Source organism: Mirounga angustirostris, unplaced genomic scaffold (assembly GCF_029215605.1).
Source record: "Mirounga angustirostris isolate CCGP_5_RB_7025 unplaced genomic scaffold, mMirAng1.0.hap1 SCAF_6, whole genome shotgun sequence".
NCBI lineage: Eukaryota > Metazoa > Chordata > Mammalia > Carnivora > Phocidae > Mirounga > Mirounga angustirostris.
In genome coordinates, this window is record NW_026991714.1 from 68543604 (window position 1) to 68569727 (window position 26124).

Consider the following 26124-nt stretch of genomic DNA (forward strand, 5'->3'; position numbering starts at 1 on the left):
CGAACACCAAGTGCGTGTCCTCAGACCCGTCAGCCTCCCGGTGCGTCCACTTGCATCCCCAGCAGAGAAAGTGCACCCGAGTATGCGCGTCCGAGCATCTGCTGGGGCTTCAGCACCACGGGCACGGCTGACTGCATTGCGGGCCGCACGGGGTCGAACTGCGTCTTCAACACCCGCTCCTCCCCCGAGGGCAGGCTGACCTCCGTGGCTTACCCGACCCCCGATCACATGGCTGGTGTTTCTGACGTGGCCTGTCCCCATCCTGGGTCATCCTGTTCCTGTGTGCTGTCGGAGGACCGCCATGGGTAAGAGAGATGAGTCACCCGGGGGATCCCAAGGACCTGGGGGCTGCCTCCTGGGAGTGGGGTGGTGAGGGGGGCAGATTGCTGCTCGCCTGCCCCCCACCCGGCCCCGCTGCTGCCTCAGCTTGCCCCCCATCTCAGCTGGTCGCCCCCCTTCCCCGCCGGTTGGCTCTCTGCGGTCCTGGACCCCTGTCAGCCGGCTACCACCACCTGCCTCTGGGTAACACAGCATGTTTCTGAGTTGCAGTGACCCTGGAAACACTGTCATCCCATCTCTCTCTAGCCGCCTGGCTGGTGGGACAGGGGACACGGGGAGCAGACCCGGGAAGATGGAGGGGCCCGGGGTCCTAGCTGTACATCTGTGCTTCCAGTCAAATCCACTGCCCTTGGGCCTCTGTTTACCAATCAGGTCCTGCTCAAATTACATTTGAATAGCCTTTCAGAGTTTTCGGAGCAATTAGGGGTCCTTGCTTTCCCGGGCCCCCCGCAGGTCTGAGATGGACAAGGTAATTCCAGATCCCTCTTTTTTAGATAAGGTAACAAGGCTCTGGAAGCTTCTGTAAGTTACTCAGGTGTTAGAGCGGGCTAGCTGCCGCCGGGGACACCCGCCCCCAAGGCCAGGGAGTGATGCCCCACGGATCACCTTTCTTTCTGGTGAGGCCAGAGCTGCTTTCATGCCCAGCTTGTCCTATTTGCCAGCTAATGAGACAAATTGTAGGCTCCATAAAAAATTAAACAGGGGCTGCTTCGTTTTCTTCCTCTCCAACTTTGAAATTATGACGACCTTATTTGCATGGCAGCTCAGGGTATGGTTGTCGGAGCCTGTAGGATCCACGAGCCCTGAAATGTAAGCAGAGTCCTGTGGTGTTTTCGGGTTGGCTGGCATGAAATATTCTGAGCACCAGCATTCACGAACCGAACCATTAGCCGTGTAGATGAGGCACGGGATTCCTGCTCGGCCTGTTGGCTCTAATTAATAATGCCGTACAGGTGGGGTACCACCTGCAGCTTCTCTCTGGAATAATAGCAAGGAGATGGAATGAATGGGTGATGTGAGTCGGGGGAATATTAGCCAGCCGCTGAATCCCAGATCTCAAATGCCGCTCTTTTAGCAACGAGGACAGAAGGGCAGTGCAAGCCTCAGGCTCGCCCACGTCCTCAGCGCAGATCCCCCACTTTGTTCTGGGTTCTAGCCAGTGACGGACGATGGTACGGGCTGTGTCTTGGCACTAGAGAAGGAAAAACTAACTTGCTTCTGTGTTACAGAGGTTTGGGGGTCTTACAAAATTTTGCAGGAAAAATAATAACAAAAAAACCCTGAGCCTATTACTGAGTCAACAAATACCTGCTTGCGTTTTTTTTTTTTCCTTTGTGTTCATCTTAAATTAGTGTATTCCTACTCGGACTGCTCACAAAGCCCCCCTCCGTCCCTGCGGTAATACGTAAGGCAGCATTTCACACCGTGGGTGAGGGTGGAAATCTGTGATGAACGGGGTGTCTTTCGATGCCCTTTACTATGATTCTTTTGAAAGCAAAGCTGCTCATTAGCCGCCCCAGGCTGCGCAGAGAACACCCTACATCATGCGCAGCGTTTCCCTCCGTGCTCCATGCAGTGTTTAGCTAAGATCAGAGAGAAGGATGTTGTTTCGGGAATGGTGGTGTTTCGTCAGCCCGTTCCTGATCCATCTCCTTTCTTCCCCAACTAACCCCATTGACAGCATATTTATAATACAGTTTCAGAAATTTAGTAATTCCGGATAGGATGTAACGGTTCATTATCGATGCTGGGCAGATGGCGGTTTTATCCCCGGCATCCATCGGTTTTGCTCTCCCTGTCTCCCGGTGCCTGCCCCGCCTGCGCCCCATCGGTTTTCAACGTGCGGGCCCCCACCCCGGGAAGAAAGCTGCCTGCAGCACCCGGTGCAGGCAGCCGGGGACCCTCCCCGTAGACCCGCAGGGCCCGGGGTGCTCGGAGTCAGCACCGCTCCTCCAACAGGGAGATGACTTAGGGATACCACTAAAGGGATGTTGTGTGGTTGGCAGGCGCCTCGGTGGATTTAATACCCGCCAACACAGAGCCGGTCCTCAGTACGCTCTGCCCTGGGAGAGCCCGTTTCATTCTGTTCATCTCTGAGATGGCAAGTCCGCCGAGAGCCCTGCAGGCTGTCTCTCACCTGGCCAGTCTAACAGCCCCTTGCCATCAGGGTTCGTTAAAACAGTAATGTGGGCTTCTTGATTATAAATGTTCATCACAGAGAATTTGGAAAATGCAGAAATGCATAAAGAAGGCTATAAAAGTCATCCATCAATCCTGAATCCCAAATAACACAGGTCATATTTGGGCATCTCTTTCTCTTCTATGCATGTGTATGTTTTTTTATGTTGAAAACAAGGATCATGATGCATATGCTATTTTGTGTTTTGTTTTTTAAATTAACTATGTGGAGGATTGTCCCATAATCACCCACATTTAATGATTAGAGAATCTTCAGAGCCTTGTATGGTGTGAACGGATCATCAGTGATGACGGTGGTTCGGGCTCCTGAGGAAGTGCCGTGTGACCCACAGGCTGGTGAGTCAGGTGCTGTGCGGTCCCGTGCGAGGGTCCCCAGGAGGGGAGTGATGGGGAGTGCACAGGTTTGCCGCAGCCTGAGGCTAGAACACTGTGGCCAGCCATGCTGATGGAACAGTCCTGGCTCAGGGCCACAGGGGTCGGCTCGACAAGCCGCTCTCCCCGTTTGCAGAACGGCACCGTCCCGGGGTCTGCCCAGCTGTGGAGAGGGAGGGCCTTGTAGGACCCCAGGACTCCATGAAGTAGAACACAGCCTTTTCCTGCCTGCCCCTGAGAAGGTTCCTCTCCGCCTCTCCACCACTGGGCCCCCAGGGAGGCCCGCCCCTCCGTGCCAGGCACCCCTGGTGGAGCTCATGCGTGGACGGGGTTAGAACTCGGCAATCAGGCCCTGGTGGTGGTGATGTGCAAGGCCACATGGGGAAACCAGATTCCCTGTGTTTTGTGAGTGATAAAATGAGGTCAGGAGAGCCTGCTAGTCAAAGATCTGTCCGGCTCAGACAAAAGACCAGTCCTTGGACGGATACGTCTTGTGCTCGGGATGCCTTTCACGGGGGCATGGTGCGTCCTGGAGTAGCTGCTGTGGGGTCCCTTCTCCCTGCTCCCGCCTGACGTCTGCATGGGGGACGAGGCTCCGCGGGGAGTGGGGAAACTGGGACGCTCCTTCCCCTGCTCCTTCCACGCTCCTTGGGTCGGACCTGGGGCTCTCGTGGCGCCGGCAGGGAGAGTGCTGGGTCATCCGTCTGTGGCGGCTGCCGTGGCGCCCCCCAGGCTCCACGGCAAGTTCCCCAACCCATGTCTCGGGCCCAGTTCCTCTGGGGGGATCAGGCTGCATCCCCTAAGCTGAGCACGCCGGAGGCCCACGTCCCTGGCCCTTGCGTGCCCTGGTTCCCCTGCTGTCCTGGGGACAGAGGCAGCTGGTGCTGAGTGGGGAGATGGTGCAGGGCAAGGGAAGGAGGCAGTCCACATGTGGGGTGTTTGGGCATCTGTGAGGCGGTGAGGGTGCGTGTGGACCTCCTTATTTCCGTTTTACCTTGCAGCCCTGTTGACCTGTGGCAGGAAGGTGTTTAAGGCCTCACCCTCGGTGCTCGGAGGTGGCTGGAGGAGGGATAGAACATCAGAAAGGTGGTGTTCCCGCGTCCTATCATCAGAAAAGAACGACGCTCTGTGCAAGTCTGTTGGAACGAATTCGTGTCGTCGTCCTCCTATCTCAGACAAAATCCTTCCTATTTAACACCCTGACCCCTGTGTGTGCTGCTGGAGGTCGGTTTTGGTAGCGGTTGGAGGTATGGGCACGTCATCGGGTGCCCGTGGAGGGGGGGCGCCACGCTGTGGCCTCCCCGAGCAGGTGCAGACCAGGCCTGGGGCTGCGGGCCTCCCTCATTCAGAGCTGTGTGAGTCTGCACAGTCAGTTAAACTTTTTGGTCTCAAATTTCTCAGCTATAAAATGAAGGAAATGATTTTGGGAGACTTTTAAGATTCCTTCCAGTAAGAACATTCTGTAATTTCTGTGTGGCTGAAAAGTTTCAGCTGATACATATGTGCATATTATTTTGTAGTTTTCAAAACATTTTTTTCAAGATTTTATTTATTTGTCAGAGACAGAGCACAAGCAGGGGGAGTGGGAGAAGGAGAAGCAGGCTTCCCGCCGAGCAGGGAGCCCGATGCGGGGCTCGATCCCAGGACCCTGGGATCATGACCTGAGCTGAAGGCAGACGCTTGATGACTGAGCCACCCAGGCGCCCCTCAAGATATTTTTATAAAGATCGCATCTGACTTAGATAAGCTTGTAGAGGAGACGGGTGATACACATTGCGTATGGGGCACGTCACTGTCTAGATGGTCCCAACACGTTCAGATGAAGGATCTGCTGACACAAATCCCAACAGCTGGACAATCAGTGGTATTGTGGCTTTGACCTACAACTCCTGGGGGGACTGAGCGGACACATGGGCAGGTTTGTCGAGGCGGCTTTATAAAGGGGGTGGAAGCCAGATTTTCCTCCAGAGAACAAATGAAACTGGAACAGAGCCCTGATCTCTGTTACTCAACTGAGCACACAGTGAGGTTTAACTGTTAGCGGGGGACAGAGGGCGGTCCCCTCGAGCCCCGTGGCCCGACATCAGCCTGCGGTTGCCTCCCAGGGATCTGGACTCCCGTCTGTGGTGGAACCACCGGCGGGAAGTGGGGCGGACACACAGTATTTCTGGAAAGACTGTGTGAGGTTAGTGCTGTTGATCAGCGGCTGGATTTTCGTGAAGCGACCGTGAACACGAATGCTATCAGACGTTGTATTGACCCCACGGGGTTGTTACGTGGACAAAAGGAGATCAAATGTACACTTTGCAAACTGTAAAGTTCCATGCACAGGAAGAACAGTTTGAGCATCGCTCTACAGCGATTGCTCCCAGAAATGAAAGGACATTTCAAGTTTTAAAGACAACAAAGAGCCACGGGCACGTTCCGAATATATTCTAGACATTTTTTTCTTTTTTTACGCCACGAGTTGTCTCCCGGGCTGGGTCAGTCTGAGGGTGTGTGCTTTGGGGGGTCGTTACTGGTTTTCATCAGAAAGAGACTAGAAATCCTGGAGTTTAGGAGCAGGGGGGATCTGGGAGGTCTTCCAGTCGCCTCATCTAGTGAGAAGACTGAGCGACCTCTCAGGGCCATAGCTGACCAGCTGGCAGCCTCCTTATATTTGATAAGGACTTGCTTTAGAAAAGAGACCCATTTTTGACTTACTAATCAGCTTTGTAATTTATCCACGTTCGTCGGATGTCGTCAACTAATAATCCCAAGGTTTACGTCAACGATGAGATGTCCGTGCCCCATCTCCTATTGATAGAAGAGACCCTCGGACTGTTCTGACAGGTGGTTTTCTGTGCTGCTTTATTTCAGACACAGAAAGGCTTGTTCTGTTTCTCTGCGTTGTAATATCGCAGTCTGGAGTAACTCTGTCCTGTTGTTGGGCACGCGTTTATGGAGTGGTACTGAGACTGGAGTGGAAACCACATTATGAGTTAGCACCGTTACCAGTTTTATAGGAGCTGAAACTGAGTGAAAGGATTTCGGAATAATTGGGTAATCAAAGCGAATTAAATCAAGAGGGGGAAAATACCAGTTTTGGCGTCAAATGGGGAGCACGACGACTTCCACATCTGTGGTCTTTATGCATTTTAATCAAGTCTAAATTATGCTATTAAGATTTACTTTTGCTGCATTTACTTGCTCAGACACTGAGACACAGCCGACTTTGTATTCCTCTCTGGGTACTTCATGAAACATGGAAGCATTCTCATGGTTTCTGGGGGGAGAGTTCCCTCCCTGCTGGGCGCCGGGCGCGGGCTGTGTCCCCCAGGCCACGGTGGCTCTGGGAGAGCAGGTGTGCGAGGTGTGAGGCGGGTGTGAATCCTCTGCAATGAATGGTGCGGCATGCTGGGACGCAGAAGCAGCCCCGCAGCAACTCGCCTGGTCTTGCTTTCTGGCGTCTTGGCTGTGTTTCCCAGGGAATCCTGCTTTTTCGGTGAGAAGTCTGTTCAGCCTAATAAATAGTAACAGTGATCAGCATCTCTTTTTTCCAGATGTCCCTTTAAATACATAAAGGGATGCTGCGCAGAACTGTGGCATGAAGTATTCACAGACAAGATGAACTTAGTAGGCTTTGATTTCCTTTGTTGCATTTTTGATCTTGTATTGGAAAATTTGTCCTGAACCTGTTCTTTGGCTCGAGCGATTTCTGCATGTGTTCTGTTTGGTTTTGGTCTGACTCGCTGGTCCCTGGGAGTGTGCCCATCCTTGAACCCAGGTGGGGGAGCCTGACTGTTTGCTCCGTTGCAGAGCGCCCACCATCTTGCACTGCCCACCGCCCACCCCTCCAAGCCTGGCTCCCAATTCACAGAAGGCCGACTCTGGAGCTTTGTGTGACTCGACTGTTTGCCAAGGGCAGGATTCTAGAAGTATTTGTTATTGTTCTGACGTTCAACAGCCATTTGCAGGCTCTAGGGCAAGTTAGGAAAAGAGCCCAGATATTTTTGGAAATGAAGGTGGTTCTAGGAAATCAGGCGATTGCCTCTTTATGAAGCCATATGTTTTTGTTCTTGAGGGAACTGGTTGAATATTAATGACATAATGGCTTACCTACGTTTGTTGTGAACTTACCACATGCTGGCCATTGCGTTACTTACCTTTCTCAGTAGCCCTAGAAGCAGGTGCTTATTCTTACAGTACCCGTTTTATAGACGAAGAGAGCTGAGACACAGAGAGGTGAAATAATTTACCTAAGACCACACAGCTAGAAAAATGGCCAAGTCAGGATGCAAAGCGCACAGCCTCCCTCCACAACCTAGAGCATCCACATTATTTGAAGTAAATTTATGTTTTCAAATAGAATCACAGGGTAGAGTATATTTAAAGATGTGTCTTTCAAACCTTTTTACCTGTGAACCATGGAAGCAAATCTATTTTATTTTGCAGACTAACAAGCACTAAAACCACACGAAACAGTTCTCCCCTTACTGTGTGGGATGCACTCTGACTTTTCCTTTTTGTTTCCAAAACGTTGTGACCCTTAAAATTGATTCCGTGACTTGCTGTAAGGTCACAACTTGCAGATCACAAACTCCTCACGGTCCTAGATGTAAGCTCCCTTTTCGGGGGGTCTGGGCTCACGTGGTTTGTTGAGTGAATGCCCGTTGGCAGCTTTCCCCCAGTGCCCGACACTGTATGTTGACCCACTGAGTATATAAATAGATTATAATAATCCCCTCCTCTCCTCCTTCCCTTTTCCTTTTAAAAACGAATAGCTGAAATTTTGCCAAACATGGAGATTATTTAGGCTGGAACAGAGAAGGTCAGGAACCACTTAATAATGATCTTGTTACGGAAATATGGGTTATAAGTGAATTTTTATAAAGCAAATTCCATTTTCCCATTGCTTTTAATTGTAATTGTGACAGTGTTAAATTGTTAATTTGCTGTTTCTCCTGCATTCCGACTCTTGCGAGGGTCTTCTGTGGCCCGCCCTGGCTTTTCCTGGAAAGGTGTTGGGCCCGGAGTGGGCTCAGCTCCTCGGTCCACGGCAGCCCCGGGCCACCTTGCTCAGTCCTTCCAGCACTCTGGGGAAGACGTCTGTCACCGGGGAGGGGAGTCCTCCGAGTGTTCGAGCCTGACCTTGCCAGGATGGGCCTCCAGAATGTGTGGGTAATGTTCGGTTGGCTGTGAGGTGGCTGGAAACTTCCGGCAAGCTCATGGTTCTGTGTTCCCCGACCGCCATCAGTGTGGAGCATTGCGTTTGAGAATATTGGTGTTGAGGGTTGATTTATTTGCTGGATAGGTTTTGCCTGACATCATTTCCTCAGTGTTGTCTCTCTGGCTCTTTTCGTTGCTGATGCCTGGTTACAGACACGCCACCGGCTCACATGGTTTCTGGAGTAGGACGGGCTGTGGATGCACGCGTTCACTGGAATAATCGGCTAAGGCTGTTGGGAGAGCAGGGGATTTTTGTGGCAGTGGGGAAGGCCGAGGTGGCGTCCAGGGCAGTGCGAAGGGGGTCGGAGGGGCCCCTCACCAGCAGGCCCTTGGGGCCTGCCTGGCTGCCTTTTGTTGGTGCTTGTAACGCAACAAGCCAGGTGCCGAAGCTTTCAGGGTCTTCAAACATAGCAAAGGCGTTCTGAAGATCTTTCCCTGCCATGACAGAAGGAAGGGTTCCCTCCTGGTCGAGAGGCTTGCTGAGGCACAGCGACGTCTCGCGGGTTAGTGGTCTCAGAGACTTTGTCCGCCTCACTGGTGATGAGAAAAAACAGACTCTGTGCAGGGGAAGCTGGGTGTGTTCAGATCTGCTGGAGGAGAGCATCATGTTGCCAGGAGGGACTCCTTGGGGTCACGCGGGGTCACCGAGCCTCCCCACCTTCACTTGGAGCTGCCGAGGGTGCGAGTCCTGCACCGCACCCAGCTGCTTCCGTCTCAGGAGCCTCTCCCTGGGCCCAGGCTGCGGCCTCTCCCGAGGCTCTCACCACCCATGTTGTCCACACCATACTGTGGTCAGTGGGGGCCCCATGGCCGGCTGCCCCGAGTCGGCGTGTGTTGGGTGACACAGAAGGTTCCCCGGCCCCATCTCACCGAGACCGTGTGCCAGGAGGTGTCAGGGTGGAAGGACCACGAGGATTGTTTCCTGCGCAGTGATGAACCCTTCAGAACCCCCGCTGAGGGAAGGACGGTCCCCATGATGTGTGCACCCTCCAGGACTAGCTCAGGGATACCTCCCCAGGAGCCATCCCTTCCCCCACAGAGTCTGATCAGGAGCCTCTCTTCCCATCAAGGCACCTGTGCCCAGCACTCCTAGAGCACCCCTCACCCTGGCAGCGTTGTGCTCTGCCTCACAGCGTCTCCCACTGGGTTGTGAACTCTGGGGTGGGGGAACCATGTCTTATCCTTCACTTCCTAGCACCCAGCATGTTGTGCAGTGAGTGGGCATGCCACAGGTGCTGCTAATGAAGGGCAGAGGGAGAGAGATGGAGGGAGGGAGGAGGATGGAAGATGGAGGATGGATGGATGGAGGAGGGATAGTTGGGTAGATGGAGGATGGATGAATGGATGGATGGATGGATGGGTGGATGCATGGAGGATGGTTGGATGATGGATGGATGGAGGATGAAGGATAGTTGGGTAGATGGAGGATGGATGAATGGATGATGGATGGATGGGTGGATGGGGATGGATGGGTAGACAGATGGAAGGATGGGTGGATGGTAGATGTGTGGAAGGATGGTGGATGGGTGGATGGATGGATGGATGGGTTCCACAGATGAGGGAGGCACGAAGTACTCTCCCTGAGCACAGACAGGCTCTTTCCTACACCTTCTCACCCTCCTCCCTTCTCCCAACCTGAGTGGACTGAATTCCTTAATTTTTTACAACCTTCTTCCCATCCACACCTGCACACACCTCCTCCTCCCTCTGCAGTGTGGGGCCAGAGGTGGGTCTGGGTTAGGGACTCTTTGGGCAGTCACACCCACTATCAAATGAGCCACACTGACCACCAGTCATAGGCACAGACCCCTCAGCTTGTCACACCCCCTGCCCCAGGCAGAAAGCCATTCTCTCTCAGAGGACAGATAACCCAGGTGAGAGCTGAGCCTCCGTGAGATCCAGCCCTGGATCCATCAGAAGAATGACTCCTGCTCTCACAATAAATGGGAAAACTATGCTGTGAGGACAGAAAAATTTCCTCAGGGACCCAGCTCTGTGCTCTCCTTATGTATTCCTTCCCTGTCCACGTCCTCTGCCTCCGAGGGACCACGGCTAGGCTCTGCGTCTCTGCACCTGGACAGTCCGAGCATCAGGATGCTGCTGGCCAGGCCCAGCCACTGACGCAGGAGAGGGAATAAGCACGGGGTGAAGAGACAGAAATCAGAAGGTGGGACGGTATAAGAAGAGCATATTCTTCACTCTGGACACCTCATCCCATTGAGCAAGATAGTCATTTTCCACATCTTGCCAGAGCTCTAGATGCCACTTTTCAAAGTACCCTGGAGGGTCAGTCCCCAGCCCGGGCCATGTCTCTGCAGAGCCGTTCTCTTGGTGTTTTCTGTAATGTGGGGATCGGCCCACCAGACGCATGCCCATTTGGGGGTAGCTGGCCTGCTCGGAGGGTCTGGCCCTGGGAACCTGCCCTCCCAGGCTCCAAATTCTGCTGTACAACCCAGCAGCCACAGCTTAAGGAGGAGAACAGAGTTTACGGGATGATTTCCAGTATGTTTCTCTTGGGGGAAGTGGAAAGAAAAGGGAACATCCCATTTTAATAAGCCCTGGGAGGGGGTATCCCCTAACAGTTCTCCTAAATTCAATCCAGAACACAGCACATATACAAGAGACATTTCACATGTCAACACGACTGGGCCCTGGGCGCCCAGACATTTGGTCCCACAGTAGTCTCGGTGGGTCTGTGGGGTGCTTCCGGATGAGGTCACTGTTGCAGTCAGTAGACTGAGCAAAGCAGACTGCCCTCCCTGATGTGGGTGGGCCTCATCTAATCTGTTGATGGCCTGAATCAAACAAAAGGTTGAGTAAGAAAGACTTCTTTCTCTCTGTCTGCATCCTTGGGCTGGCACCTTCATCTCCTCCTGCCTTCAGACTTGGACTCAGGCTGGAGTGCACACTAGCAGCCCTCTGGGCCTCCAGCTTGCCAAGCGGATCTTGGACTTCCCAGCCTGCATGCCTGTGTCAGCCAGTTCCTTGGTGTGTATGTGTGTGTGTGAGACAGAGAGAGCAAGCTCTCCTCCTGGCCGAGTTCTCTGGAGAACCCAGATGCATGCAGTCTTCCTAAAGCTATTCAGGCACTTTAAAGATGTGAAGACATGAAAGCCAGCCATTCCCACACCCCAGGGGACACCATTTCTCTCTGGATCCGAGTCCAGGGAAGCAGCCTCCTGGGTGGGGGCAGCGCCTGGGGCCTGGGTTCTGCAAGCCCGGCCCAGAGTACCAGCCTGTGACGCCCTCCTAGGCCCCGGCATCTCTACCCTGGCGCTGAGTGTCTTTCCTGCGTCTGTGACCCCAGGAGAGATCAGGGGTAGGATTATAATTTGTACTTGGCTTCTGGGCGGAAGGTAACATGTCCTCTTTCCCCTTCCTTCCGAATGAAAGCAGGGGCAGTGACAGGAACGCAGGGTCTTCACCCCCAGAGAAAGGCATCATTATGAGGGCTTGACCCCTGTCTGGGGACTTCAGAGTCTGTTGAAACCCGTCAGACTGTTCTGTGAGCAACACAAGAAGTCTCTGCAAAGAATCATAAAAAGAAAGCAGTGTGAAAAGCAATCTTTTGGCTTATTATAACTGGAAAGTCATATTCGAGAAAGGAAGACTGTATCAAATGTAGCCAAATCAATTTAGAACTCGGGCTGGTTTCCATTTCTCTGTAAACTGCTGGGTGAGTCTTTGGAGAAAGAAACAGAATAGAGACACAAAAATTGATTTATGCATTAACTTAGAGAGAGGGTCCTGGGGCGGGTGAGGGGAGGGCATCCCTGCCAAGGTTGAAACACACACGGCTGCACATCTGAGCCAGAATCCAGAGCCCCCTGCCCCCCAGCACTCACTGTCCACCCCACTGTGGGCGTGGGAACACCGACAGGGCCAGTCCAAGCACTGGCCTGGGGCTCACGGCCAATCGCCCTGCTGCCCCTGCAGCCCTTTCATTGTCCGGGGGTGGGGGGCTCACATCTTCACGACTTTGCAAACCCTTTGAGGGAAAGGACATCTGTCAATGGTTTTGGGGTCTCTGTACCTGTTCACACAGGACTGAGCAAACCCACACACCTGCTTCCCCATCTGCTCCTCATCTTCAGGCTTTCTTTCTCCCTGCTTTGTGGACACAGGTTCAGATCTCTTTCATCCTCAAATTTTAATATGGTAACAGGAAAGTCTCTCCCTTGACCCTAATGCAGGGATGGCTTGTGCCCTGTGATCCTTTGTCCCCACGAAGCACCGTGCAGGGGAAGTGCACGCTTGCTGCGGCCTCCCCCTCACTTGTGGGTAGGCAGGCTCCCCCATAGGCCCGTCCAGCCCCGAAGCCGCCCCGGCCGCTCCCTCTCCAGCTAGCGGCCTGCCCCTGAGACGCCTTCCCTTGCTTCTGCGGCCTTGCTCAGGCCGTCCTGTGTTCTCACGCCCTTGGTGGCTGTGTCTGTCTGAGCCACATGTGGTCCTCTCCCCGTGTGTGCTCCCAGGAGGCCGCCCAGCTGTGCCTTTAGCTGCCGCCTGTGTGCAGACCTGTGGCTCAGGACAGCGCGGCCTCCGACTTAGCTCTCTGGCTGGTCATCCCTACCCGGCCTGGGTGTCCCAAGGAGTCAGATTCACCGCACCCGCCCGCTGCACCGGGACGGGTCCCCAGGCTGGTCTTCACCATGTCCCCTCCCTCTGCATGCAGGCCCAGCGCCCGACCCTGGCAGCCATCCTTGACGCCTCTCTTAACTCATTCCCCTCCCCCTGCCGCTGTCCCTGAATTCGAGCCTCTGTGTTCTTAGTATCACCTGCGGCCTCTCTGTTCCAGTCCTCTCCCCTCGTCTGGCCCATCATCTCCCTCCAGGACTGCGGCAGGAGCCTCAAGAATCCACAGACCTCAACTGCTGGCCCTCCCAGGAGCTGGACTGGCTGCTCAGAGCCATTTGGAGAGCTTTTCAGGAGGACAGCCCTTCCCCACCCACCAGAGAGCACCTGGGTCTGTGGGTCGGCCTTTCACAAACCGTCCTTCAGATCCTGGTGCAGCTGGTGCCCAGGAGGCATTTCTGGCAGTCTTCCCGCCACCGCTTTGCTGGATTGAGCTCCGCCGCGTCCCCCCTTTGCACCCCACCAGTCCCCTCAGGCCCATCCTCCCTCTGTCTGGCTGATGTCCACTCACCGGGGGCCTCAGCCGTCCCCTGCCACCTGCACGCAGCCCAGCCCTCTGGGGCCACTCGAGGCTGCCAGACACTGAGGGCCGGCATTGACCAGCCCCGTGGAGGGGCTTCCAGACGGCGGGCTCTGTGGGACTCCGTTCATTCCCTGCACGTGTGTGGGGGCGATGGAGGGTGACGAGGGATTCCGTGGGACTTCGTTCATTGCACGCACGTGTGTGGAGTGATCCAGGGCAATGGAAGGCAGGTTCCATGGGACTCCGTTCATTCCCCGCACGTGTGTGGGTGTGATGGAGGGTGATGAGGGATTCTGTGGGACACAGAGATGAACAGGCTATTTTTCCCTGGACGGCTCCCAACTGAGCACCGGTGGCGGCTGCGCTCTTGTTGGGCAGAGGGGGTGGCTGGTGGGTTTGGAAGGTGCCCAGAGCCTGGATGAGGCCTGGCAGGTGGGGCAGGGGTGAGGGGCAGGGAGGAGAAGGGTGTTCGCTGCTCAGGCCCGTCCTGTGGAACGCCAGCCCTGCATCACCTGCAGCCTCGGTTCTGTCCGTGGGATGTGGTCCGTCTGTCCTACGGGGCAGCTCAGAATTCGCCTCCTCCTCCCTGACCCTCCCGCCTCACCCCCTGCAGCATCTCACCCTGTTTGGTTCCCTGTGTGGCTTCCTTCCTCCCCTCCCTGTCCCAGAGCCTCCGTGAAGGGCTGACTTGGCCGTCAGACGGAGACGCTAATGGGTGCTTTTCCAAGCAAGAAGCCGGGTATGGTGCGCACCAGAATGCGTACGTTCTGGTCTGGCTGGAGTGGCTGGGTGCTCATGGTGTGTGACGGGGTCTGTCACGATGCAGGAAGGCCCCCGGCATCGGAAGGACCTATTCAGAGGCAGCTTCTCTTCTCTCTGTCAATGTAGGGTTGGATGACCTTCAGGTGTGCGCTGACCCAGGCGTCCCCAAGGACGGCTTCAGGACGCCTGGCGGAGGGGTTTTCCTTGAAAGTTCTGTCACCCAGTTTCACTGCCAAGACGGGTTCACGCTCAAGGGCCCTACAAAGAGACTGTGTGTGAGACATCTTAATGGAACCCTCGGCTGGATCCCCAGCGATAAGCCCTTCTGTGCACAAGAAGGTAAAGTGCCCGCCCCTGCCCGTGGCAGCCGCTCGCAGGGCGCAGGGACGAGCTGCAGGAGCCCAGGGCCAGGACACCAGCCGCGCCGTCTGGGGCGATGCGGCATGCTGGTGGGAGAGCACGGAGGCTGCGGCCGGGGGTGAAGGGGGCTTGGCATCACAGGTCACTGTGTCTCTCCTCTACCGTGATTACAACCCAGGTCGTCCCGTTTCTGTCAGGGCAGGAGAGCAGCTCAGGGCACATGCGGGTTGCTTGCTGCCGCGCCACCCACCAGCCACGTACTGGTGGCCTCGGCGCTCGAGAAAGCGCGGTAAAGGTCCAAACTGCGCGTGCTGATGCAGAGACGCATGGTGCTCAGAAGATCGGCTCAGTTACTGTCGCGTCTGTCTCGGGCGGGATCCGTTTAGGGAGACAGAGTGGGGCCGTGACAGGCCGGCAGGTGGACGTGTGTTTGCCGCGGTGACGCCATGGTTGCTCGTCGCAGTGAGGTTTCGCTTATGTCTGGCAAGCATAGCTGCATCTGCTCTTTGTGGTTACGCTGTGTGGGTGCGTCTGAGTTGAGAACAGTGCTCAGAGGTTCACTGGGCGGTGGCAGGGGGCCAACCGTCTCCGCAGCCATGGAGCTGATGCAGGCGAGGCTCGGCCTTCACAGCAACAGCTCAGTCTCTGCACACTGCCGCATCTGAGGGTGAGGACAGAGCTTCTAACCCTGACGGTGACTGTTCTCGGACTTCGCGTAGCTCGTCTCTATGGAAGTCCTCAAAGCACTGAATTCGGTAGTCCCTGAGCATGGACGGTCGCTGCCCTGGGCTGAGAGCATGCCCTGTCTCTGCTTTCATTTTCAAGGTGTTTTTTTAAAAAGTCAAAGTTAGTACAAAGAATTAAGGTGAAGTAAGACAGAGAAAGACGAATGTGCGTGACAGGCGGAATCTCAATGAGGAAAGAAATGAACAAAAGAGAAACAGACCCGTGAATGCGGAGATCGCCCCCGTGGGAGGGGCGGGTTGGGGCGCCCAGAGGGTTGCAGCTGTGAGGTGAGGCGCGGGAGGGAACGTGCCGGGGGTGGGTACCATCTGCGGTACTGTGACCACCGTGGGAGGGGACGGACGGGGACTCCCCAGTGGCCATGTCCAAAGGTTTGAAATACGGATCACCGTGGTTACACCCGACAGCAATAGGATGTGGTTTGTCAGTTATACCTCAGTTAACAACAGTCAGTGTCACGATTCACAAGAACGTGCGCTGTGGGATTCGCATAGACGTTGTGTGTTAGGGAAGAGTGTTTCTCCGTGTTTTAGTTAGGAGTCTGTGTTACATGGATACAGAACGCTTCTCTGTATTTACTGTGATAGATGTGTGGTTTTTCCTCTTTAACTTTGCAATCTGGCAGGTTACATTGAACAAGCTTTCCCTTGAAAATAAAAAAATTCTTAAAAAGGTTTTTGAAAGTCAGTGAACATTTTCTGCTCACATGCAGCCCATGCAAAAGCTGTTGTTCCCATCAGGTTTCAGTAATTAAAAGTTTATTTGGCTTCAGTGATCGACTCCCCTGATAAGACTTTTGGCCCAAGACACTCCGTGTTTAAAACCCAGACAAGCTCAGGAACATCTCAGGAAATAGAGAACAAGTAGGCTTCATGAATATTGCCCAGAGATGAAGGCCTTCTGTTGTTTTATCACCCCGGAAACCAGAAAGCTTCTCAAAAGCATGACCTCTTTCCAGCCCTGTCCATAACTACCTAATATGGTATGCCCCAGTCTACAAGGCCTTTGTCTGCCCTTGCTCACTGGATCTCAGACTCATGGGCCCATCTGCGTGTTTTTATGGACACTTGCGTTTTCCTGGCCTTTGCACCTGCTGTCCCTCTGCCCAAAGCCTCCTTCTCCCAGATCCGCACGATGAGGCCTCCTTGCTCTGCGGCTCTGCTTCTTCAGTGTCCTTTCCTCAGGGTGCCTGTCCTGTCCACCCGATCCCAGGGGCCCCTGGTCGGTCTCTGTGACCTTGGCACCTGTTTGTCAGAGCGGTGATCATGGCGTGTTAGTCTCTAGCTCACGTATCTGCTAACTTGTTCGCGGTCCTTCTCCACGCGGGTGCGGCAAGAGCACGATTCCTGACTATGCCCAGCACCTGGGACGCATTGCAGGTAGGCTGGGTGCTCAGCGATTCACCGATGGATGGGTGGATGGACGGACTGACGGATGGGTGGACGGATGGAGGCATGAATGAAACTGATGGATGAATGAATACCGAGCATTATAAATGCTGGTGTAACCAAAATCCAGCAGCAATCCAGCGCCTTTCCCACGTGGATATGAATGCTGCATGTCCAGTGTGTACTGTGTATGCACGTTCCTGGAAGCGCTTTTTAGGGAGAATGGGTGTCAGAAGTTGGCACTCGAAGGAATCAGATTCATGTTCACATATAACTGACATTTAAAAAGGACAGTAAATCACATGTGTGTTTGTATTCTTAAAACTTTGCCTTTTCTACTCCTTAGGATCCTGCTCTGTGCTAACTGATGTGATCAATTAATTTGTCCTTAGGTATAAATGTGTAATACTGCCTGAATATCCCCTCTTTCATTTATTTATATTAAATCCTCTGTTACACAAGCAGGAGTTGGACGCAGCGATGGGGTGGGCTGGGGAGAGAGGATTTCTAGAAGGGGAGGCTTTGCAATCCCTCAATTACATCCCCAAAGCCCATTTGCGCCCGCCTACATAGGGTTTGATCGCTGGCCCCACTCCCGGCACAGTCAGATACCAACAGACCTTTATTCATCGTCCTTGGTAATGGTGTTTTTGCAGCGGTTTTTAAACATTCTTTCTGCCAGTGGGATGCACTTGTGTTATAGAAAATTTGTGTTATTTCTGTTTGAAACTTCAGAACTGATGAAGATTATGTATTCATTTTCGGGCACTAAAGATCCTGGCTTCTCTGTCTGCATAGACATCCGGCTACGGACGGCTGGCTGGGCCGGGCTGTCTTCCGATCCGCCCTCCTTCGGTGGGGGGTCAGGCGCCAGACACCGTGGGTAGAATCTTAGCCCGGCTCCGGGGGGTGGCTCCCGCTCCCCGCTCGGCGTGTGTCCCTGTCCCGCAGGGGCCGGTCCCCGTGGTGACTCTGCCGTGAGCAGAGCTTGGGAGGCTGTAGTGCCCTGGGACCTTGCGCCACGTACCCTGCGGTGGCCCCCAGCTCCTGCCTGTGGAGACAGGCGTCTGGTCAGGAGTTCAGGGTGCTCCACGTGACCGACCACAACCCGCAGGCCCTGGCGTCACTCCTGTCCACTGACTTTACTCCCTGATGCTGGTTGCCTCCTGAGGACCTGGGTCAGTTCCTGGACAAGTCTGAAGTCAGTCAGGGAATGGTGGCGTAGTCTCCGCTGCGAATAATTCCTGCATAGCAATACTGAAAAAGGTAATTCATGTTTCCCATTCAGAAGGTAGCAATGCCGAGCAGAGTTGTCGCTCACCTCGTGACCCCGGTCAGGATCATTCTGGCATCGATTTTGGGGGAATTTGTCTATTCTGGTAGAAAAATTATGGGTTAAACATGAGTGGTTGGAAACCCCTTTCCACAGCCTGAAGCTCAAAAACGAGGGTCAAACCAGAACCAGAAGAGTTTTCCAACAAGGACGCTTCCTGCTGAAATCCACAGGCAGAGGAACGGACTGGGGGAGTCCCGGGGCTCGGGGGCCCCACTTCCTCAGCATTTCCTCTTTGCCAGCCATGTGCGGAGTCCGGGAGTGTGGAGGGCACGTGGGAGAACGCGGGTGGTGCTGTCCCTCTTGAGCTGACACGGAGACACAGGCAGACGCTGCACCCAAGCCTTGACTTTGAAAGACCCCGGGAGGCAGTAGATGGCTGCATCCCTGTGCTCTCCCTTTGGCACCGGGCTGCCCCATCGCTGACATTCTGTTTTCTAGAGTCTGTTGTCAAATTCCCCAACCCCATATCGAAGCCCCCGGCGTGCTTTTTAAAGCCACCTGTGTTCCCGGCCACGGGCTGGCCCTGTGTCTTCCCTCCGAGGCTTCAGGACTCCCAGGCTCAGGCTTCAGAGCCGACAGTTCAAGCTTAGGGGAACCCCAAGGTCAAGGCTCCAATTGAGACCATTTCAACCATATGGTGGATTCAGAAGGCTTTTGGGGTGGCTGAGAAACCCACAGTCTTTTAGAGCATTGAGAAATTTCTGGAGAAAGTTTCTGTGATTGTCAAAACGCTGTTCTTGGATCTTGCCTTATTTTTAAAAATTGAGAAGCTTGGAGCACAACCCATCTGTGAGGCAGGGCCCACCAGACTCCAGCAGTGGAAATACGTAGCTTCCGCTTCCACATAAAGTCAGAGACTTGGGACCGAGGTGTGCCGTGAGAGGTGGGAGGAGGGAGCAGGGCCCAGGCTGGTGGCACAGGGTGGGGGGATGCGCAGTAAACTGGGAGGAGACTGCGTTAGAGGAGGAGGACTATAACTTATCCACTTGGTTTTCTCTCTTAATCACCTGCTGTCTGGACTCCTTGTTCCTCTGCCCCCGACGCCGGGCCGGCCGCCTCCCCTCCCAAGTCTGCATCCTGCCCTGCTCGCTGGGGGCCTGTGTGGTGTTGGCGGCCGCACGTGCTGCTGTATTATTACCTATGCAGAGCGGATCAGGTCGGAGGGAAGTGCTAGCAGATGCAGCCCCCCGCTGTTCAGCAAGACCTTTCTATCTTATGCCCCAGGGCAGATGTGGTGGGCCAGGTGGGTGGGGACATCGTGAGCCCCCAACTCTTGTCCTTCTTCACTTATTTCCAAAATCGCCCGAGACTCAACAGCATGGTGTGAAGGGTCGCAGGCAGGAGGTAAAGTTCCTTTCGTGGCTGGATCCGGTACCTCCTCCTCTGTCCCCGTGAAGCGGGTTCTGCCGCTGGCCCTTGGGATCCGAGCCTAGCAGTGAGTGAGGACCGTTTACCACAGGGTAGCCTGAGGCCAGGTCTGAAAATAAGAGCTTTCTTGTCACGCTGTGAAGCACAACCAGCTTATATTAAAAAAATAATGTGTCCTTTTTACACAATTGCAGATTGCCGTATCCCTCAAATTGACGACGCTGAGATTCATAACAAGACGTACAGGCACGGAGACAAGCTGATCGTCACCTGTCACGAAGGATTCAAGATCCGCTACCCGGACCTGTACAACATGGTGTCGCTGTGTGGTGGTGACGGGACGTGGGACAACCTGCCTCTCTGTCAAGGTGGGGGCGCGGCCGTGAGCACGCGCGTGTCTGTCTAGCGGGACGTGGAGGGAAGCAGGGCCCATCGGCTCTGGTCTCAGAGTCCCCACACCCTCCCTGCCATCCCCGCCAGCCCCACATGCCCACTGTGAGAGCGTAGACTGGAATCCCTTATTCTTGAGCAATGCTGGATTCTCCTCCACGCTGAGAAACCAAAAGTCGTTTAAGAAACAGGCGTTTGTAAGAAGGGCTGTGAGCACGATGATGAACTGTTGTATATTTAATGGAAATAGCAGAGCATTTATGCTTATTTTAGTGGTAGTGAGGATATATTTAAGGCCAATCTTACAGATTGGGAGGACCGAGGGGCCCAGACCGGCCCCTCCCCCATTCACTTCTCTGCAGAAACCCCCGTGTTGTGTGGCCTGCCACACATGCCATTTCCAGGGACACATGTGATTCAGGGGCACTTCCAGGGGTGCTCTGCAGAGTCGGCACACAACCTGAGGTCGGGCTGAATGTTCAGTGAACCTTACGGACCACTGATTTGCTCCTGTCCTGGGGCCAAGGACGCTCCCCCCGACACCAGCCACCTCTGCCTCATGATTCCCGCTTACCCCCGCTCTCCCACCCTTTCTAGAGGTTTCTTCCTTGTAGGTCTCATAAATACGGTGCGCCTCTTTACGAGCTCTTTTGGTCCCAATTATTTCTTAAGAAATGTCTGATGGTGGTGTACCTCATCAGGGGCTCAGGTGAGGCCTTCTCCTTGCTCACCTGGCCCCTCGGACCTCCTTGGGACCCTCTGTCCCCTCATCAGGCCTCTCCACACAGAGGCAGGTGGAGGCCTGGCTGCCAAGCGGCCCGCCCGCCTGGCACAGCAGGGGCGTGAGGGATCTGGTGGCCTTAGACGCCAGACACCTTGGAGCCCCAGGGGGCACATAATTGGCCCTCAGACTGACATCTCGTCCTGTGGCTTTTATTCACACCTGCAGATGGAGGGGTGAGAGCCTGAGGAGCTGGCTCGCTGTTGCCTGGAAGTGCAAATAGAAATTGCATCAAACTATCGAGTCAAAGCCCGATTTCTGCTGCTGTGTTTAGGACGGCGGTCTCCAACCTAGGAGCGTGTCTTTCTTTCCCTGATGTACTACTGGAGTTATAACCCCATCTGACTCCTTTTGGGGCAGGCGAGCGGGCGGGGGGCTGTTCCTAGGCCACATTTTCCGTGGGAACTTTGTGTTTTGGAGAGCAGCGTCCGGATGCCTGTTGTTCACTGTGGGCCCGTTCGTTTTAATTTAGGGGACACCAGCTCGTCCGTGTGGGCGGCCGGGAGCGACACTCCTTCCTGGGAGGAGGCACGGACACCGTCCCTTGTGCCAACTCGTTTGAATGGCTCTGAGGGGCTTGATATGTTCACTTGTTCATGTTAATATGCTTATCTTGTTTTTCTCAGTCCTAGATTCTGTTTATTCCTGATTCCCAACCTCCCCTGCTCCCCAGCATTTCACTTTTGCTGCGAACACTGTCCGTGCTCAGCTCAGACATAAACTCCTTTCAGGCCGTGGAGAAAGGATGTGGCCACGTGTCTCGATGTGGTCTGGGTGGTGGTGGGTGGTGGGTCGAGGATCTCTGTGGCACCGGGACATGGTCAGCCCCAGAGGGAGCGTCTCCCTAAATTCTGCATGCCAGGGCCTCCCTGGCCTCACCCTGGTCTCGTCCCAAAACGCAGACTCTGTGTACCGTGTCGCTGACCAGAGCAGTCCACGGAGCACGAAGCCCTTCAATGCTTCTAACATTGAAGCGAGTCAGCTCGGGAGCAGAGCTCAGGCATCTGTTGCTGTGGGTGTCGTGTGATTTGTACTTGGCGACTGGAAGGGAAAGTTGGGATTTCCATTATACACTATTTACTTCACACACAATTAGTTCTCCCCGGGCAGAGCTCCAGCTCTGCAGGGTCATTATTCCATCCAGTGAGACCGCTGAAGCCAATAGGAAATCCCAGGATCGCCATGGGGTCCTCACAAAATGGGATTCTGCGCCACCAGGGATGTTCCACGGGCTGCATGGGCTTCGAGACAGAAAGACAGCTTCTTCCGTTTTGCAGAAGCAGGAGTGTGGGGACGCGGACGGCATGGAGAATTCTGGGTGTGCTGTAGGGGCTCTTGGCGCCTGGCCCCACACCTGCCGTGGGCGTCCTCGGGCTCCATGCAGATCTGTCCGGGGAGCCCCACGGGAGGGCCCAGTGGGGTGTGTTCTGAGACGCCCTTTCCCTGGGTCGTCCTCAAGGTTGAGAGCCACATAAACTGCACATAAAACACAAATCGATCTTGACGTTGAATTGTGTGGGGTCGGCAGGCACCTGCCCCACAGTCCACGCAGCGGAAGGGGGTTTCCGCCACCACCTTCTCGAGACCCCCCCAGGCTCCCCACCATCGAAACAGTTGGGGTATATGATTCCTGCACAGCAGCTCAGTGGTTCTCACCCCAACAGCATGTTAGGATCACCTGGGATCTTTAATAAAGACAGGGTGCCCAGCCTGTGCACAGACCCAGGGCTTGCAGGCGGGATGGCGTTTGTTCAAAGTTCCTTGGGTGATTGTGAGGTGCACTTGGGGCTCCCCGATTTCAGCCGTGCCCTCCATCACTTCCTCCCTGCTTCCGGGCCTCTGCGTGTGGTTTGTAAGCGTGACACCAAATGTCTGCGTCATGAATAGAACAGCAATGTGGGTACGGGCGTCTGGCCGAGGCACAAGCCTCAGAGGCCCTGTCACGTTTGCAGCGGGTGGACCCGCAGGGGGCCAGGGATTCGCAGGTCTCGTCAGTGCACAGTGGGGACCGAGTGTGACCGTCCCTCCTCTTTCCCCCGTCACAGGCTGCCTGAGACCTCTCACCTCTTCCAACGGCTATGCGAACATCTCCGAGTTGCAGACCTCCTTCCCCGTGGGGACGGTCATCTCCTACCACTGCTTCCCTGGATACAAGCTGGAGGGGGCCGAGCACCTCGAGTGCTTACACAGCCTCATCTGGTCGACCAGCCCACCCCGGTGCCTTGCTCTGGAAGGTAACGCGTTTGCTCTTTGGGAGGTTGAATCACTGTTACAGTGGATGTCTCAGTGGGAGGTGATGAGCTGAGAATTATGGTCAGCGTAGCTCTTATTCCCTGAGTGCACACGGCCCTGAACAGAGGTAGCAAGGCTGGTCATCCGCCGAGAGGCAGGACTTACAGCCAGTCGTAAAACGGGCTTCCCCTGCCCTATGCTTAAAGGGGATAAGAGAGAGGAGCTTCAAGCATTTGAGGTTAAACCGCAAAATATTGCCAGGTTAAGTGAAATGTCCTCAAAAATTAATTTTCTCTGCACGAAATGAAAACAGATTGTATCATGGCGTCATTCATCTCCCCCTTGCTTTATTGTTCTGTCTACACTTCTCCCTGTTCCATGCGTTTTATGGCTTAGCTGTAGCCATTTGGCTGCCGGCACACACTTGGAAGCCTGAAGCCGAGGGCTCCTTCCTCACCGTTCTCCTTGAATGTGTGTCATTGCCCTGAACAGCGCTCCCAGTAGTGAGGGGACAGGGCGTCTAGGGACAGGGGCAGGCCCAGGACTGGGGGGTCTCCCACTGCAAAGGTTGGCATGCTGGTCAGCCCTCGCTTTCATGCAGGTCTTGAAATTATGACAGAAGAACACACACCAATGTGTGTGTTGGCTTCTGAGCACGGTGGGCAGGAGGGGTCTGTGAGGGTGAAGAGGAAAATGAAAGCAGGCTCCAGGCAGGAGCCCCCGGAGCCTGTGAGCAGCCTTTCCCAGAAACAAGACACGATCGCATGGCGTTCTTTCAAGGGTTTGCGTGCAGCAGGGAAGATGCCAGACCACGGGGTGCATGGGGTGCTGACAGCCAGAGGGGGCCGGGGAGCCTCCTAGAGCAGCGCCAGTGGGAGAGTGGGCGAGGGGCCCTGGGCCAGGACAGGAGTGCCCTAGTGAGCCCAGCCCCCACCCATCCCAGGTCCCCGGGGCCGAGCCTCCAGTGCACGCGGCAGGTAAGACATGGGATGCCCCGTGAAAGCCGAATTTCAGGTAAACAACAAATAATTTCTTAATATGAATGTGCTCTAAATATTGCATGGCACTTAATTCATGGTAAATCTGCGATTCAAACGTAACTGAGCGTCCAGTACTTTCACCTGTTAAGTCTGGGGACCCTCACCCTCAGGGATGGGGTGTCCCCTGTGTCCAGACACGCAGGCAGGTGGAGGTGAGCCTGGGCCATGAGGAAAGGGGCTGTCTGCCTGCTCAGAAAGCCAGAGCTAGATTGGGTGGAAGGTGTCATGGTTACGATTCTGTTGGTCTGAAATGCCTGTTTTAAGAGCTTGTCAAGTTTGGTTTAAATGTTTTTCACGCGGTCACCCTCTGATAAGCTTCATTTTGAAACTTTGAGAGCTGTTTTTGTGGAGCCTGGAGAATACGATGTGAGCAAAATAAAACAGGTCCGAGCATCAGGAGCAGTGAGCTAAGGTTGGAATGGGGGAGCTGTGACATGGCCCCGTCCTCCACCAGCGAGGGCCGTGGCCGAGGGTGACTGCTGCCACGAAGGCCACGACGGCCTTTTCCCTCAGGTTTTGGTGTGCGTGTGTGCCTGTGTGTGCGTGTGAGCGTGTGTCTGTGTGTGTGTGAGCGTGTGCGCGTGCATGTGTGTGTGCACACGTGTGTTTGAATAATCTTCACATCTCCATTCTCCCTGTCAAGTATCTGATGGGATCACTCGTGGGACCTTGAACTGCTAACTGGCTAAAGACACCAAAGCCAGATTCTGACCCGAGAGGCACAGCGTGGACCGAGGGATTTTTTTCGTCTCAATACCTGATAGAAACTGGGCTAAGTTGAACGATGGGTCAGAGTAACAGGTGAGGGTTCGCAGAAGGCTATCCAGAGGTGCCGGGAGTTGGTGTTTCTTCAGCCTGACTTGAATCGTATACGGTCTTTGAAAAGCGGGGTCATATCTGTGAAACGCTGTCACGGGACGTCCATCGTTGGTGATCCGTCCCTGGGGACTCTGCCCCTTGCATCTGTCACCCATTTCCCCCCTCAGTTTCCCATCTTAGCACACAATCTGATTTTTCTCGATGTCCCAGTGAAAATCATTGCACGGTGCTGGAAAGCATGATGCTCTCAGGGGCTTTTAAATGTGGGGGTGATCTGACACCCGAGCACCCGGGTCTGGTCAGCTGTGCTGTGGAAGCACTTCATGCATTCCCTCCCGGGCTCACTGGGACCCACCAGTGCATCGGCTGTGGCCCCCCACCCCCAGCCTTCTCCACACCCACCAACAGCCAGGAGATGGGGTCACCAAGAGGCTCAGGAGGCAGTGTGCCACATTGAGCAAGAGTGTGGACTGATGCCAGACTGGCCGGGGTCACACTGTGGGTCCCCACATGACGGCTTTGCCGTGGGGTGTGTCACTTAGCTTCTGTCAGCCCTGTTCCCTCGCCTGTCAAATGGGGCAGATGGTCATGCGTGCCTCCTGACACCGTGAGGATCCAGCGTGACAACAAATGTAACACATTTAGTGAAGCACGTGGTACATGCTGGGTGGTCGGTCCATCAAGGGCCACCATTATTATTGCTCCCAGAATTCTGCAGAGTCACATTAAGTGAGAATCTGGGCGTGGCCGTGTGAACCCAGTATCCACACTTCTGTGCACACTCACGACTGTCCTGCATGTTCTAGTGTTCGTGTGGAAGATGAATCCCACATAACGGGAGGAAGCACTGAACAACACTAGTAACTGCCGTTAATTCTGAGCGCTTACCGTGTGTCCAAATGTTTGATGAGGTAAGTCACTGTGAGGCAGGTGCTGTTTTTGACCCACTTCACGGATGGGCAAACCGAGGCTTGTAAAGTTCCAGAAACTCAGCAATTCCCACAGCCAGAGAGTGGGCGCGCTGGGACTCAGACGCAGGTCTTTGTCACGTCAGAGCTTGTGTGCTTAATCATCAAGGTACATCACCTAACTACCTTGTTCTGATTGCTTTGCAGTCCAGCAGGGATGCAACGTGATGTTTTTATAGCCATTTCTTAGAGAGTCAAACAGTTTTGGAAGAATTAACCGTAGGAAGGGATTCTTCTTTCTAGACCGGTTGTTGTCGCTGTACAGCTCCCAGCTGCAGGGGACGTGCGGCAGACAGAGGCCGCTCACTGCTGCCCCCTGGCACCCCATCTCCCCATTACAGTGCAGAGCCTGGCTGGGGTTGTGTCTCCTCTCAGGCCAGGATGGACATCTCGAGGGTGACACGATGTGTCCAGACCCTCCGTCTCTGGGGCCGTGGTGCCTCCTGTCCTCAGTGGGCCGCGGGGTGTCTTCTGAGGTTAGGCCTCTCTGGCACCAGCGTCGGGTGGCGGCTGCCCCCCTCATGGGTCAGCAAGCCCAGAGTGGACGCCTCGCTTTGTGAAGGAGTTCATACTTTGGAAGAAAAAGCTCTGTCACCTTCCCCAGAGGTCCTGGTTGTGTGTTCCGACGTCTGTGCACTTCTAAGAGCAGAGGCTCCTGGAGCC

The 26124-nt window shown here is 54.6% G+C and overlaps 1 protein-coding gene across 1 annotated transcript in view; it reads left to right on the top strand.

The window, feature by feature from the left end:
• The window catches only part of SUSD4 (sushi domain containing 4), an 82841-nt gene that overhangs the window by 30094 nt on the left and 26623 nt on the right, over positions 1 to 26124 (top strand). Inside the window, exons 2-3 of the mRNA XM_064593531.1 lie at positions 19426 to 19599; positions 22448 to 22636. Coding sequence (XP_064449601.1) covers positions 19426 to 19599; positions 22448 to 22636 — 363 coding nt within the window. The remainder of the gene's footprint in view (positions 1 to 19425; positions 19600 to 22447; positions 22637 to 26124) is intronic.